Here is a 17,805-nt window from a genome sequence, read left to right on the forward strand (position 1 = left end):
TATGGAACACAGAAAGGCTTTTGGAAGAAAGAATCAGCATTTTAAAGAAGGTTATAAGCCGTCTTATAGTTATTGTCTTAGATATACAAAGGGGAGAAGCCAGTATTAGACTCATCAAATTTCTTTTTAGACCAAGACTACAGAAATAGAAATGAAGAAAAGATCATCAACTTCTATGATTACTTCTTTGGATATGTTGGATGATGCTACTATCAGACATAAAGAAGGTAAAGTAAAAAATATTTAGACACTATGGAAGGTACCATTCATATGATTCACTTTTTTTTTTAATTATTTATTTATTTATTGGCTGTGTTGGTTCTTTGTTGCTGCCCGCGGGCTTTCTCTAGTTGCAGCGAGCGGGGGCTACTCTTCGTTGTGGTGAGCTTCTCATTGTGGTGGCTTCTCTTTGTTGTGGAGCATGGGCTCTAGGTGCACAGCCTTCAGTAGTTGTGGCACAGAGGCTCAGTAGTTGTGGCACATGGGCTTAGTTGCTCTGTGGCATGTGGGATCTTCCCAGACCAGGGCTCAAACCCGTGTGTCCTGCATTGGCAGGAGGATTCTTAACCACTGCGCCACCAGGGAAGTCCCCATATGACTCACTTTTAAGGAAATCCTCCAATTTCTTCAGAATTTTAGATGATAGTAACTAAAATTTAAGGAATAACATGAGACTATTAGGATAAACAATACTTTAAAATTTCATAAGCATAGTGTTTTAGACACTGGAAAAGGAACCAAAGAGTACCAAGGTATTTTCTTTGTTTAACACTGAAAACAACATGAAGTATTACCTTGTAACTAAAAATACAGTTTGGTGTATATAACATTAACCTATTAAGGTCCTTTTTATACTTGTCTCTGCTTTTTAAATATATATAACTAGTAATCATTATTATAGACAATATTGAAAGACATTATTTTGTAAAGCATGTAAATCTAAAATTATAAATATACTCTCAGTTATATTCCATATTTGTTTTTCTTGAGAGGTACTCCTATGTTTTGATTCTAATACGTAATTTGTCTCATTTTCATTTGTCTAACTTGAAAGCATGAACAAAATACAAGAAATTTACTTTGCTCAGATTTTTATTAATACAAAATATTTCTATTTGCTAATACAAAATCAGAAGTCTAGTTTCAAACCTCCCTTTGCATGCAAAAGTCAAAAATTTCTACTAGTTAGAGCTTAAATAAACAATTAGCTAATGCATAACTTTTCTATTCTTTCATTTCAGAACTTAGAAAATCCAGGAAGAGATGCCCATTTTGTTGGTATAGATTTGCTAAAACTTTCTTGATCTGGAATTGTTCTCCTTGTTGGTTAAAGTTGAAAGAGTTTGTCCATATGATTATAATGGACCCATTTACCGATCTTTTCCTTACCATATGCATAATTCTAAATGTACATTTTTTGGCCTTAGAACACTACCCAATGAGTTTAGAAACGAACAATATTCTCAACATTGAAAACCAGGTAAGGCTCTCATTGTACATTATTTTCTTTTGCAATTTCAACTTTTCTTTAGTCATCATTATCCCTGCTATTTTATTTTATAACTCCAAAATGTTGCAAATGCATTATATGAGTATGAGATGAAGTACTGTGTTCATGCTTTCTCACCTCACCTCCCCCAGCCCTGCTTTGTGAATATTCTTATCATTGAATAGATTTATAGCTAGAGTCCGTTTAAATTTAATACTTCTAGCTAGCTGCATGGCAGTCAGGTTAAGTAGAAATTATTTATTTCCTCTCCCTTCTCAAATATCCCCTCTTTTGGTATGGTAGCCCCTAGATCAAGGTAGGGCAGAGGTGAAATAACAGACACAAGTCCTTCACTGACATCTGAATTTTGAATTCTGTTACAACTGCACCTAATCTTAGACTGGAGCTTATCCTTTTGGCAAGGTATTTTTGAGATTTGCCCATCTTTTCTTTCCACATACAATACAAAAGAGAAAGATTTCTATGAGTTTAAAAACAAGTCACATTCAAGCAAATATATATTGTTTAATTTCGTTTGCTTTTATTGTTGTTTAGTTACTTGATACTAATACAAACAGCCAACTGCTACCAATTTTGAACTATACATTTACTTGATACCAAAACAGTAATTTAGTTAGTTCTGCCAGTGTAGTTTTCAAAGGACAATTTCCATGGGTTTGCTTTTTTTCTGGATCATATATACTTTTGAAAAATTTCTTTTACACTTTTAAAAATTAAATATCTTAATATGTACTCTTTAGCCCAAAAGGAACTATTCAAAATGAAAAAATTTTCACTCTCAAATATTCTTTTGTTTTCTTCCAGGATGACTTTTATTAAAGTAATTGAAGATTACACGATGTTTGACATTAGATTGTCAAACAAAAGCTATGAGCCTGTACTTGTAATACAGACTCTGAAACTAATCAGATCTTGACAGAGGAAATATGAAAAAGGTGGCAGTGAAAATTTACAGTTTCTGCGTGTGAGGGTTCTGACAGAGCTACTGGAATTATATTCTCATCTCTATGTTTTGTTTTATTTAGGTGTTTATTGGAATTTTCACAGCAGAAATGATTTTTAAAATAATTGCCATGCATCCATATGGGTATTTCCAAGTAGGCTGGAACATTTATGATAGCCTAATTGTGTTCCATGGTTTAGTAGAACTTTATGTAACACATTGTCATGGACTGGCTGTTTTACGATCATTCAGGGTGGTAAGTAGAATCCAAGACCTAAATTTTATTTTATAAAAATTCATCTCAGTTTCCTCAGACGTGAAGTGGGAAGAATAGTAATACCTATCCTTTTGGTATACTGGAGGTAGTAAATGAACTGATTCATATGTAACAAGCTTAGAAAGTAACCCAGAAAAGAGTAAGTAGTCTCCAATGCTGTTGTTTGGCTCAGGCATTAAAGGAAATACGCCATATATACAGCAAATTTGAGATACAGTTTTAGAAAGCAGGGTCAGGAATACTGGGTCAGTTTTGAGAAGCAGGATAATAAAGAGTCCCAGAAGCTGAATGCCAGTGTGTAACTAAAGAATCAGGTGAGTATTTCTAAATGTAGGGTAGAAAACTTTGTAAAAGAAGAACGGTAAGGCCAATAAAATGTTATTAGAAAATTATCAAGTCAGAATCACTATATGCCTGCAATGTAGGTGGTAGTAAAAGCATCAGAAAACTAGGCAAAGAAATAATGTTATTAGAATGATATTTATAGAAATGTTGGGCATTTGATAAATAATATATTGTCTCATTCTTGGTAACAAGTTGAAGGAATGTAGCAGATATCAAGAACAATTAAGTAGATTTGATCTTATCCAAATAATTCTTCAGAATCCTATCTTAAATCTTTATCCATAGGCTTGTCTAATGAGTAAGAGAAAAATATAAAAGCTGTATTTATCAAATTTATGGATGAAACAAGACTGGGAAATACAGACAATGTAATAAAAGGTAGTATCAAAATATCTGAAAGACTAGTAATGGACTGAATCTAAGATGATTACGTTTATTTATTTATTTTTTGGCTGTGTTGGGTCTTCGTTTCTGTGCGAGGGCTTTCTCTAGTTGCGGCAAGCAGGGACCACTCTTCATCACGGTGCGTGGGCCTTTCTCTATAGCGGCCTCTCTAGTTGCGGAGCACAAGCTCCAGACGCGCAGGCTCAGTAGTTGTGGCTCACGGGCCTAATTGCTCCGCGGCATGTGGGATCTTCTCAGACCAGGGCTCGAACCCGTGTCCCCTGCATTGGCAGGCAGATTCTCAACCACTACGCCACCAGGGAAGCCCTAAGATGATTAAGTTTTACATGGATAAATGTTAAGTCCTACCCCTGAGTCCAGAAAGCCAACTATATACCAGAAAATGTTGAGGAAGGTATAGCACATATAAAAATAATATATGGATTTTAGATGACCCAAATATTAAGGTGATTTTGTGCCATATAAATAAAATTTTTTTAATCTGGTGAAAAGAAATGAAATATTCAGACTAAACCTAGCATGTTATGTTTGGTCTTCCATGTTATTTTTAAAGGTAAATACACAATAGAACTGTCAATGGAATTCAATGGAAGCTGAAGACTTTTCCAGCATCATCTATATGTCAAAATGTGGGAAAATATTCAATACACTGTGAAAAACAAAACAAAGAATGGATACTTGCTTTACCAGATATTAAAACATAAAACTAGAATAATTATAATAGTGTAATATTGAATGGGAATTGACAGATCAATAGAAGAAAATATACATGGATTTACAGTAATAAACTATAGAATATGTAAGATGTATTAAGAATTATACATAAACTGAATTTTCAGTGCTTAGTATTAATAATGCTCAAAACTGAATATTACATTAATGACTACATATGTATATGTGTATAATGCTGATAAAAAATTTTAATGTACATCGTAATGAATAGTGACCAGATTTTTTGTTGTTTTTTTCTTATTCTGGGTTTTACATTGCTCTATCAGTTGCGAATTTTCAAATTGGGGAGATATTGGCCAACTTTCAAGATTTTGCTGCTGACTCTTGGTAACTCAGTGATGGCCCTGAAAGACTTGGTCCTGCTGTTGTTCACATTCATATTCTTTTCTGCTGTGCTTGGCCTGAAGCTGTTTGGTTCAAATTACAAAATATACGTCTGCAACATAGATGAAGACTGTCAACTTCCACACTGGCACATGCATGATTTCCTCCACTCCTTCCTGAATGTATTCCGGATTCTCTGTGGAGAGTGGATAGAAACTTTATGGGATTGCTTTAAGGTAGCAGGCCAATTCAGTTGTATTCCTTTTTACATGATGGTGATTTTAGTTGGAAACTTATTGGTAAGTAATCCATGCTTTAAAATTTTCCTTGAAAAACTGATGTATTGTAGTCTGGCATTTTCACAATGTGGACTTATGGAAGCCAGTGGTCTATAACTGTGCTATCTGATATGGTGGCCTCTAGCCACATGTGGCCATTGATCAGTTAAAATATGAGTGGTCCACTTTGAGATGTGTCATAAGTGTAAAATACCCACTGAATTTGAAGTCTTACCTCCCAAAAAAGAATGTAAATGATTTCATTAATAATTTTTATATCGAATGTATTTTAATTATAGTATTTTGATACATTTAGTTGAATAAAATATATTAGTAAAATTAATTTCACCTGTTTTTGTTTACACTTTTAGTGTGCCTACTGGAAAATTGCATATGTGATATGCATCATATCTCCATTGGATAGCACTGGTTATAACCTGCTACTCAAAGTAGCTTTGGTTTTATGGGAGATAGTTATTAATGAAGACTCTCAGATCCCATCCCAGACCTGTGGAATCAGAATCTATATTTTAACAATATCCCCAAGTGATCTGTATGCACATTAAATTTTAAGAAGCACTTAAATGTAGCACTGGTTGTCAAATTTGACTGCACGTTGGAATTACCAGGGGAACTAATAAAAATAAACTAATGTCTTGGATTCATTCCCAGAGATTCTGATTTTATTGGTATGTGGACATAACCTGGTCATCACGATTTTTTTTAAATCCTCATTTGATTAAATTGTGCAGCAAAGTTGGAAAACCACTGATCTATAAAACTGTTATGCATTAACTAAGAGGAAGTACTTTCACTTTTAAATTTCCAGTAATTGGAGTGATATTACCTTTTACTTCTTCAAGAAAAAAATGGCTTATAAGACAAAATTCTTCTTACAGGAAAAAAAAGAGATTCAATATTTACGTTTTATTCCTAAGTCATAGAGGTCAAGCACATCTCCCAAAAGGTGGGGAAAAAAATCACAGGTTAGACTCCATTGTATCAGCACATTTCCTCATTGCTTCTGTTTACCCTGGGCATACTCCTGTCATATGCACACATTGACATTATGTTTAATTGTTCATGTACTTGTCTATCTTCCTTATTAAACTGTAGGCTCCATGAAGGAAGGGATCATGAGTCCTCCTATTAATCTTTTAGGAGACTAGGCTATTTTTAATTCAGAGCGCACTTAAACAAAGCAGTAGCATTTTACAGTGTTATAAAGTTCTTTCTTTAGATCACAGTTCCAGAGCATTTTGAACTTGATTTTCAGCCTTTTAACACTCTTACTGTATATATATATATATATATATATATATATATATATATATATATATATATATATATATATATATATATATATATATATATACGGGGAAGTGTGTGTGTGTCTAAGATATAAGAAATCTTACATTGTAAGCTCTTAAATATACAGTTGCTGTAGCATAATTTTTCCTTCTCCAAATCCTGACACAAAAATCTATTCTTTCATTCATTCCATACTTAATTAATTTTTCAACAAATATTTTTTATCATGTACTTTGTGCCTAGCATTGTGCTGGTTGTCTATTTAAGAGAAAACATGGTTTCTACTCATATGAAGCTTATAGTCATGAAATTCTTACTAAACACCCTTTTCATTTTTCTCACTGTGGACAATACTTAACCAAACAAAGGGAAAAAAAACAACCAACTACCTTAAATTATACTTGGTCTTTCCCTTTGTCCTTTGAGAATGATAGAGATGCTAATAGTCTAGTTCCTACAAGGGCCATGGAGCCCCTGCCCAGATTATCTGTAAGTAAGCCTTAATATCAAAATGGGACACTAGTGGGAGAAAATCAAACTATTCTGGGGATATTGGCATTCAATTACTGTCTTTTCAGTTTTTTTTTTTCCATTGAGATTCTGTAACTGTAGGTTATAGAAAATATATGTTAGTTGTTCAGATGATCTTACCTGCAAGAAATTTCCAGTGCTGAGCCATCTTATACCCTCTGTTTTATTGCTACACCAAAACTATGGTTACGATTAAGATGATTTATTTGATGACTTTATTAACTGCAACAATATTTTGATTTTTCCATGAGTGAGTCTCATTTGAGCTTTCTCTATTCCTAAGTGTTAAAAAATATCTGGGTATTGAGAAGTAAAAGTAATTCATTAGAAATGAACACGATTTGGTGGGTACTTCATAATATTTTAGGTGTATATGTGCATGAGAAACAGTAATTATCAGAGTGCTTGAGAATTCACCTCTTCACATAGATCCAAAATTCTGAAAGATATTTTAACAAATGAATGCTGCAGATCTTCATATACTTAGCTATTTTATTTTATGTACACATAAATTTTCAGTATAAGTATTTTTAAAAGTAGATCTTAATATATGAAGAAATCAGAAATACAAGCAGGAAAATGTTATGTAAGTTATATACATATTATTACACATAATGTGTAACATTTGAACCTTTCCCTTTAAAAATAATAAGTAAAGCATAAAGTAAATTAAATCTTCAAAAACTCAAATATCTGAAAAGAGGAGAGAAAACTGCCAGAATAGACAAAATGCTCAAATTACTACTTTAAGTCTAAGAGAATAATCAATATAAATCTCCAACACTAGAATCTAAAATTATAATCTATACCCTACAACAACAAACAAAATAAAAATCTGATTCTCTGGAAAATGTACATGCCTTGATCTTATTTCTCAGTGATGGTAAAGGTCGAAATACACACTATCCTCGAATTCAAAATAACTTGCAAATATTAGGAATGATTCTTCCATCACTCACCTCTTTCTTATTTGACCAAATTTATTATCACAGAGAATCAGTTAACCTACCCAATCCCTGTGCTTGCACGTCACAAGGAAAGTTAGATGTGGGCTTCAGAACCAGAGATAGCTCTCTCCCCATGAGATTCCTCATGGGTTTGCAGACCCATGAAGATGTCATTACACATCTTCCTGGGGCTAAAGTGAAGTCAGCCACCTGGAGTAGCAAATCATTTTCTCACTTTGGGAGAGTTAGCCTGGCTTAGTGAGAAAAACAAACTTTGGAATAAGACAGACTTATGTTCAACCTGTGTGATCTTTGATACTTAGCATCTGTAAGCTTTGTGGTTTTCATCTGTAAAAGAGAAACAAATGATATTTCATAGAATATTGTGACCTTGAGATGAGTTCTGGCTATACAAACCACTAACACAGCACCTGGCCCACTGTAGATGAGCAAAAACTGAATAGCCTAAATAGCATTGTAGTGTGTATGCTGTTTTCAAATCTCAGGTCTGCTTTTTTAAAAGATTATTTTGTCGTTGTTGTTTGAAAGGAAACAAAAAAATGAGATGCATTTAACCTCATTTACTTCCTCATTCAGATACTTTACCTGTTTCTGGCATTGGTCAGCTCATTTAGTTCATACAAGGCTGCAACAACTGAAGAGAATGATGAAGCAAAAAATCTCCAGCGTGCAATGACGAGGATTAAAAAAGGAATAAATTATGTGCTTTCTAAAATATTATGCAAAAACCAAAATGTTCCAGAGGAAACAATGGACAATGTAAGTGATATATATGTTAAAGAGAATATTTCTGACCATACTCTCTCTGAATTGAGCAACACCCAAGATTTCCTCAAGGATAAGGAAAAAAGCAGTGGCACAGAGAAAAACACAATGACCGAAAATGGGAGTCAGTCACTTATCCCCAGTCCCAGTGTCTCAGAAACTGTACCGATTGCGTCAGAAGAATCTGATATAGAAAATCTGAACAATAAGGAGATTCAGAGCAAGTCAGGTGATGGAAGCAGCAGAGAAGTAAGTTGTTTTAATATCATGATTTCTTATTGTTGATTGATGGCATTGTTGATAAGGAAGTGAAGCAGTGCTGAAGTTCCCGAGTTAGATTACCCATTCAATCCTAGCTATAGCATTCCTTGCTCCTGATTTTCTGCTGCTGATCAAGTTTCTTAAACTTTCTAAGCTTCAGTTTCCTCGTCTGTAAATGAGGATAAACTTGTATCTATTTCTTAGAGGAGATAGAAAAGAAAGATTGAGAAAAATAGTTCAATAGTGCATAGAATAATGCCCATATATAGTAAGCACTTAGTAAACAACAGATAATATAATTATAATAGTCTGTCCATTAATAAGCAAGCAGCATGGGGTGATGAAAAGCATATTGAAGAAAACTACATTTTTAAAATCTATGTGTGTTATTGGAGAAATCACCAAACTCTCCTGGACTTTATCATGTTTAAAATATAAGATGGGACTAGAAGAGTGCTAAGTTACTTTCTTGCTTGCTAAAATTTTAAGATTCTTGTCAGTTCATTTCTGCAACGTATTATAGCATATATAATTGAGCTGGACTAAAAGAACAAGGGAAAAAACCACCAGTTTGAATTGTGAACATTTTGCAACTTTATAAACACAGGGTGGTGGGGGAGAAGGGTCATATTCAAAGAAGGGCAGATACTGCTGTTCACTTAGCTTTGAAAATGTATACCCTACGGGATACAGTCTTACTGTCTTCATTTGCGAGCAGCATAATGTGTTAGTAGGAGCTATCATTTAATTCAAAGCTACATCTATAGAGATCACATCTGCACTGTGAGCCACTTGCATTGGACCTCACTAGAGAATCGTTTTAGTTCATTCACTGGCATGGGGAAGGGCAGAGAATATCTTTTTCCAGGTCCCCATAGTCTCTGACACCATCTTATCTCCCAGACCTCTTCTGGCTTGGCAGCCGCTCTCTGCAATAACTTATCAAATTGGCCTTCTAAAAGGAATTAAGTTTCAATTATTCAAAGTCCTTCTAGTTTCTAGTGCAGGCATCTTTGTTTCCGAGAATCATTTTCACTCCTTGTCACACCCCATATTCTCAGGTTCATTTTCCTTTAATTAATACCATTATTAGAAAATGAAAAGTATTCTTCTCCAGCACACTTCTATATCTTCACTTAAATATTTATGAATATTTATAGAGTGCTAGCTGATTTTATTTAAATTATAACAACACTATAAGGCATGTACTACCATCCATTTCTCAGTAAAATTACTATTTATCATAGTACATCATGGGGAAATGGGAAACTTCTTGCCAATCTCATTAGAAAGTTGGAGATACGAAAATACATAGGAAAGATGGAAATTAATATAACTGTAAATGTTGAAGTTTCAGAAGTTGTCATTTAAGCTGCATAATTATTTGGTCTTGTTGATTGGTTAACTACTCAAAGAAGATTTATTCATTTATATATTTATAACACTTTCCAGATTATGTAGCCCAAGAGTGCTTAGGATGTTGATATACCAAAAGCCAAAGATGAAATATAAAATTACATGTGATCTGATAATTCAGAGATTCATACTCTCTTTGGTATTTAAGCTTTCATATTTTATTACAAATATATAACTATATAAATTTCATAAAAGCATAAAATTTAAATCAGATTTTGTAACTTGTTTTTTCATAATGTAGCAATATATATTGGCCATTAAATAATCTTTTACTAAAATGATTTATAATTTTGAATCTTAATTGATTTATTTATAAATTTAGAATAAAAGTACTCACACAGTTTTGGGAAAATGTCATCAAATAATTTATGTGCAAGGGTTTTCCAAACTCTAATAAAGCATTTAAATATAAAATGTATAATTTTCAATCATTGAATGCTCAAACATGATATAATATTAATTTATTTATTGTCTACTCCCAAATCAGTGCATTGCTATACCCTTATTTTATCAATAATAAAGAGAATACGAAGGGAAATGAAATAATTTTTCAAGAGATTTGCTTATTTAAGAGTAATATCCTGCTGTATATTTTATTTTTTTAATTGAGCACCATGATGTCTTACAATTGACCGTATATGGTTTAAAGCAAACAAAACTTCTAATTTTATTTCCTTGATGCTTACTGTGCAAAAGACAAAGAGGTAGAACAAAATATTTATAATTTTCTTTTTTGTATACTCTACCTAGATCTTTCCTTTCAGAAATTTGAGATAGCCTGCACATCTTTTAGAACAGTGTTATTAACAATATGTTAATTTTAATCTAAAAATCATTTTATCTTAAGTTAATTTTTTAAATATTTTTTTAAAACTTCAATTCCCAGAGATATGTATGCATTTTAATATCAATTATGAAATTGGCCTGAAGTCTTTTACTCCTGACAGTAGTCTTTCTGTACATAATTTTTCTTTTTTCTGAAAATAAAATAAACTTTAACTACAGTGAGTAGATGAAAGTTTAATCACAACTTTCTTGGTGGGATTTTACTTTTCAGAAGGTAAAGCAATCTAGCTCATCTGAATGCAGTACGGTTGATATTTCTATCTCTGAAGAAGAAGAAATGGTCTATGAACGTGGAAAGCCAAAGCGTCTTAAAAACGGTAAGAAAAAAATTAATTCCTTTGAAAATTGTATTGAAATTAGACTAAATTTCTCTTAACCTAAATAATACTATTGAATATACTTTTAATTTTAAAGAGTTTGTAATTTGACTAAGGAATACACACACATGAACATGTTTGTGTGCATGCACATGTACACATGCCCATATGAATCCTGATAGAAACTTATAATAAATATCTAAGAAAAAGTCAGTATTTGGAAAAGAGAGGAAGGGCCTACTTCCTAGGGAGTCTAATGAAGTAGTTAAGAGTGTTGGTTCTGAAATCAGACAGCCTGAGTTCGTATGCCAGCCCACCATTTACTAGCTTTTATTTACCCTCTCTCTGGCTCATTTCCTAACATGTAAAATGAGAATAATAATAAGACTTCATGGGATTATTAAAAAGATTAAATTCGTGTACGTGTGTATGTTTTTATAACTTGTGGAATGGGGTCAATATTTAAAATACTCATAGGAAAACAAATCACGTGATGGTCATGTATTTTTATATACCACATGAATATTAAGAAATGTATGGGGCTTCTGTCAGTTGACCAACTCAATAGATATGTAGCATGCAACCCTCAATGACTTATAATTCAAATTAGTTTCCTAACAAGATTAACAAATAACTGTAGGTTCTGAACATTTGAAATCACTGGAAATCATCAAAATGGTAATTGCTAAATGTTCAAATTCCTATATTCAAAAATAAGAATCCGCTCTTGGTAGCTTGAGTTATAGCACTTGTATCATACAAGACCAGGGAGGAAACATTTTCTATATTTTTCTGACCAAAGATGTATAAATTGACTCTAGGTAAAATTTTATAAAATTCTAAAATGTGTCTCTTTAAACTCCACCCACCTCCATTCTTCATTCTCTTACCTGTTAATCATACCCTTCTCAAGCCTCACGTTTTCCTTATGCTAACTCTCTTGACGAGAAGGTAGAATTCAACCTCATACACCAGTACCCTACCCACAAATTACTCCAAGCTTAGCTCCTTAAAGAGTCTCAATCAAAATTTCCATTCCCATGCCACCTAAGAGCTGGGATCAATTTAATTTACTTAACTGATATTATACCTCTTACCATGTCATAAATATTTGTATATTTAAATGGAAATGCTTGTTATGCCATGTGAATCTTCAGAGAATGACTTTTCAGGCATTATACAAAAATGTAGTAATCAGAAGATGATGTGTGTGTGTCTTGTGTGTATGCATGTGTGTGTTTTGTAGGAGTGGGGGTGAGTTCTATTTTCAGACTCTGTCCAGCAGGGTAAGAGGATGTTCTAATTCATCTCTTCCTTTCACAATTTCTTTCCTCCTACTGTTACCAAACTCACAAGCTAAGTTTTTCCTTTTTTTCCTCAGTGATTGCAGTGGTCACTACAATAGAGGTAAAAATCAAATATTTATGTCAGAAACCACCTATATTAGACTCTGTAAATAAATACTTGCCAAAACATTTGGAATGTTTACTTTTTCATGAGTTTTCTAGATTTCTGTTCTTAATAGTTTCATTCTTGACAGGTTATGGACGAAGATCTTCATCTGCTCAAATCAGCAGAGACTCCAGGAAAAGAAAAATTTGGCAGAACATAAGGAAAACTTGCTGCAAGATAGTAGAAAACAGTTGTTTTAAGTGTTTCATTGGCCTTGTCACTCTGCTCAGCACAGGTGCTCTGGTAAGTGAGAGTTCATATTTTTATGGAAAAAAAATGCATCATGAGTCTACATTCATGAAGTCACCATGCCAAATCATTTTCCCCAGAATACTTATTATAGCACAAAATTTCATATTCTAGGATTTTAGTTTTGGAAGACATACATTACAGTTTCTCAGAAAGTCTGTATATGCCTCATTCAATATTAAATAAATAATATAATTTCAAAATATGTGAATGATAGCAGGAAAAAAGAATGTTAATAAATACCCAATTTTTCTTATTTTAATAAAGTTTAATAAAATGCACATATTGTGCTAGTACTTTGTTACCCGTTCTATTGGAAAGAGAAATATTGCATTTACTTTTTTGTAAAATTAATTAATTAATTTTTGGCTGCGTTGGGTCTTCATTGCTGCACGTGGGCTTTCTCTCTAGTTGCGGCGAGCAGGGGTTACCCTTCATTGCGGAGCGTGGGCTTCTCATTGTGGTGGCTTCTCTTTGTTGCGGGCTCTAGGCGCATGGGCTCAGGAGTTGTGTCTCGAGGGCTCTAGAGCACAGGCTCAGCAGTTGTGACGCATGGGCTTAGTCGCTCCGCGGAAAGTGGGATCTTCCTGGACCAGGGCCCGAACCCGTGTCTCCTGCATTGGCAGGAGGATTCTTAACCACTGTGCCACCAGAGAAGTCCCTGCACATACTTTTAAGAACCTTTGAACTGCAAATATATTTACCCATTGACCCAAGAATCTTAATTCAGGGAAATTATTTTAAAATCTTCACACATATTAAATGCATTTACAAGGCTATGCACTGAAGAATTTTTTGTAATAGCAAAAGATTGAAAAACAAAAAGAAACCATATTAGGTGACTGTTTAAATATGCTATGGTACAGTCATCCAATGGGATACTGTGCAGTTACCTAGAAAATACAAGAGCTGTCTGCATGCTGATATTGCAATTCCCCAAGATATGGTAATAAGTGAAAAAAAAGAAAGAATAAAGTGTACAGCATGCTACATTTTATGTAAGAAAGGGAGAAAAATAGAATGCATATTGATATTTGCTTGTGTTTAATTAAAGAAGATCAAAGAATGATACACAAGAAATAGTTAATCATGAGATGCACAAAACAGAGTCATGGTTGGGAACCAGACTTTGTACTGCAAATATTTTTAAAGTAAACTTTATACTGACATTTAGCACACATACTGAAAAGCATGAAAATCTTAAGTGTATAGCATAAAAGATTTTCACCAAGTGCATGTACCTATGTAACCATCACCTGGCTTGAGAAATAGAATGCTACCAGGGCTCCAGAACCATACTCTGACCCTAACAGTTACTTCTTCATTCCATGTGGATAGCCAGTATGTGGACTTCAACTGCCACAGATTGGTTTTGCCTATTTTTTAATGTTTTAATTGAAATAGAGACTTCTGTATATCTTTTTATATTATTTCACATTATATACCTATTCAGTAAGTAAATACATGTAATGAATAAAGTCCTTTAAAATAACTTTGGATGATATTTATAATCTGCTTTTATAAACACTTTTACTCCATAATTCGTTCAATTGAGTCAGCAATTCTCTTATTTTATATTTACTTTTATTTAATAGGTTTTTAAGAGTCACACCATTATTTACCAAAGATTATTTTCATCCTTGTTTAATCTTTGACCTCAAATACACTTTGAAACAAGTCTGCCTGAGGTTATTGATATTTTATTGCCTTTTTTACAGTGATAAAAAATACTATGAAATTGCTTTGAATGACATTATCAGAATTTGCTTCCTTCACAGTAAAATTGAGGTTGATCTATTAAAACCAAGAAACTTTAGAAAAACATTATAATTTTATTTCATATTCATGTGTTTCCAATGGTTGATCTGACAAACTCTGTGACTTTTTCATGTAATAGCAACATGGATTTCTGAAAACACAGGTTTGGGGGGTTTTGTTTCTTTGTTTATCTCTGCTCCTTTAATCTCAATAGCATATATCTATGAGATGGCTATGTGGAATTAGAGACAAGAACCAGGTCAGATGTGACTAAAGATTCCACCTCTTAAGTTTGATTAATTGATTTGAGAGAGGCTTTTCAGATCACTAATTAGAACACAATTTGGAGGTTCTGGAATCAATGAATAATGTCTGCTACAGGCATGGGATCAGAAAACAGATGTGGATTGTGTGAATAAATCCAAACCAAGTGAACAAGCCCTTGAGACTACAACCTATGACAATGCTCACCATCTAGAGATGGGATTTCATTCCCCTCTGTGCCAAAAGAGCTTATAGAAATTACATGTACACTAATCCTTAAATTTTTTACCCACAGGCTTTTGAAGATATATATATTGATCAGAGGAAGACTATTAAAGTCTTATTAGAATATGGTGACATGATCTTCACTTACATCTTTATTCTGGAAATGCTTCTAAAGTGGATGGCATACGGTTTTAAAGCCTATTTCACTAATGGCTGGTACCAACTAGACTTCATGGTTGTTATTGTACGTATTTTAAAGAAAAAATTGAAAGGCTATTTGATTTACTCTTCCTTCTTTACTCTGACTTACTCTTCCATTTACTTATGTCTTTCTTTTCCCTCTCTATATACATTTTCAGTCACCAACATCCCATATTTCTTCATATGTAATGCTTCACATCCATCCTTTTCTTTTCATTCTAAAATTTTAACAGTTCAGTACTTAACTCCTGATTCTTCTAATCATTGCCTATAAACCTGCTGCTAATTAGAATAGTCTTATTGCAGAATATCTTGAAAATATCAGCATTCTAAAATATTTAGATGGGTTCTACCTTTAAATCATACATTTAAAATTAGACTACTTATCATAACCTTCACCAGTACCACACTGATCCAAGCTACCAGAACTGCCCATTTGTATCACTGCAGTAGATTCCAAGCTGAGATCCTTGCTTCCACCACTGCACGCCTTTGTTCTACTCTCCACATAGCAACCACATATGTTGTACTGTTGTAAAATGAAACTCAGCTCAAGTAACTTTTCTTGAAATCCTCCAATAAACACCCCTCACTCATAGTAAAAGCTACAGTCTTTGCAATCAAAGGCCTACAAGTCTCTACATGATCCAGTCTTATGTCCTGCTACTCTCCCTTTCCCCCATCCTGGTCTATATACTGCTCCACCAGCACCGGAATTCTTGAAGTTCCAAAACCATGCCAAAATTACTTCTATCTTAGTGCCTTTGCACTTATTCTTCCTTCCACCTGAAATTTTTGCTGGCTCACCTCATTTATGTCTGCTGAAAAGAAAGTGTTGAAGTTAGGTCTTTCTGCATTACCATATTTAAAACTGCAACCACTACAATACTCCTTTGTGCTTTCTCTGCTTTCTTCATTTCCTATTAATATTATATGGGGTTGGCCAAAAAGTTCCTTCGGTTTTAAGTAAAAATAAAAGACACATTTTTCATTTTCACCAAGAACTTTATTGAACAACATATTCACCCTTCTGTTCCACTACTTTCTGCCATTTTTCAGGCAACTTCATAATTCCATCTTCCCAAAACTTTTTATCTTTTTGAGCAAAGAACTGTTCTAGGTGCCTTTTACAGTCTTCCAGCGAACTGAAATATTTTCCATTAAGAGAATTTTGTAAAGACCAAAATAAATGGAAATCCAAAGGTGCAGTGTCTGGTGAATATAGCGGATGAATCAGAACTTCCCAGCCAAACCATAATAGTTTTTGTCTGGTCATCAAAGAAACATGTGGTCTTGCATTAAACTCATGGAAGATTATGCGTTTTTTGTTGACTAATTCCGGATGCTTTTTGCTGAGTGCTGCTTTCAGTTGGTCTAATTGGGAGGAGTACTTGTTGGAATTAATCGTTTGGTTTCCCAGAAGGAGCTCATAATAGAGGACTCCCTTCCAATCCCACCATATACACAACATCACCTTCTTTGGATGAAGACTGGACTTTGGTGTGGTTGGCGGTGGTTCATCACTTGCCCCACGATCTCCTCCATTCCACGTTATTGTACAGTAGCCACTTTTCATCGCCTGTCACAATTTTTTTTAAAAAACAGAATGTCTTCATTACATTTAAGTAGAGAATCGCATGCAGAAATACGGTCAAGAAGGTTTTTTTCGCTTAACTTATGTGGAACCCAAACATCAAAGTGATTCACATAACCAAGCTGGTGCAAATGATTTTCAGTGTTTGATTTGGATATTTTGAGTATGCCAGCTATCTCCCACATGGTATAACGCTGATTGTTCTCAATTAATGTCTCAATTTGACACTATCAACTTCATCTGGTCTACCCAACCATGGAACATCATCCAGCGAGAAATCTCCAGCACGCAAAACACTTTTGACACATTTGACCAGTCACAGCACCTTCTTCAAAAACTGCTAAATCTTTTTTTGCATTTCAGTTGCGTTTTTACCTTTCTTGAAATAAGAAAGCATAATATGCTGAAAATGTTGCTTCTTTTTTTCCATCTTCAATATTAAAATGGTTACACAAAAATTCACCAATTTTGATAAGTTTTTAAAAAATGCACACAGATATGACAGCTGTCACAATACAATCTAACAAAATTGTTTCAAATGAAGTTAAAGACAACTAAGTGCTACTAGAGCCATCTTACAGAAAAAAACCAAACAAACCTTTTGGCCAGCCCAATATAATTTACTCACTGATTTTGCTTACTGAAAGATAAGCTCCATTAAGGCAAAATAGTTTCTCAGTTTGGTTCTCTCCTTATCCTATACAATTGTTATCCTAGAACAATTCATGTCACATATTAGGTGCTCAATAATTTTTCTTGAATGCACAAATGTCTCCCTATTCTATAAACAATGATTGAAGCTTCTCAGTCTTTAAATAATGACTTACAATATC

The 17,805-nt window shown here is 33.6% G+C and overlaps 1 protein-coding gene across 1 annotated transcript in view; it reads left to right on the forward strand.

The window, feature by feature from the left end:
• SCN7A (sodium voltage-gated channel alpha subunit 7) overlaps window positions 1–17,805 on the forward strand; it is a gene marked incomplete at its 5' end in the record, with an annotated part of 59,833 nt that overhangs the window by 22,789 nt on the left and 19,239 nt on the right. Inside the window, 8 exons of the mRNA XM_082658698.1 lie at window positions 131–227; window positions 1,242–1,480; window positions 2,536–2,709; window positions 4,479–4,835; window positions 8,201–8,638; window positions 11,124–11,229; window positions 12,755–12,924; window positions 15,248–15,421. Of these exons, the coding sequence (XP_082514824.1) occupies window positions 131–227; window positions 1,242–1,480; window positions 2,536–2,709; window positions 4,479–4,835; window positions 8,201–8,638; window positions 11,124–11,229; window positions 12,755–12,924; window positions 15,248–15,421 (1,755 nt within the window). The remainder of the gene's footprint in view (window positions 1–130; window positions 228–1,241; window positions 1,481–2,535; window positions 2,710–4,478; window positions 4,836–8,200; window positions 8,639–11,123; window positions 11,230–12,754; window positions 12,925–15,247; window positions 15,422–17,805) is intronic.

The sequence above is a fragment of the Grampus griseus genome (assembly GCF_964374135.1).
Source record: "Grampus griseus genome assembly, chromosome: 7".
In the NCBI taxonomy this organism is placed as follows: domain Eukaryota; kingdom Metazoa; phylum Chordata; class Mammalia; order Artiodactyla; family Delphinidae; genus Grampus; species Grampus griseus.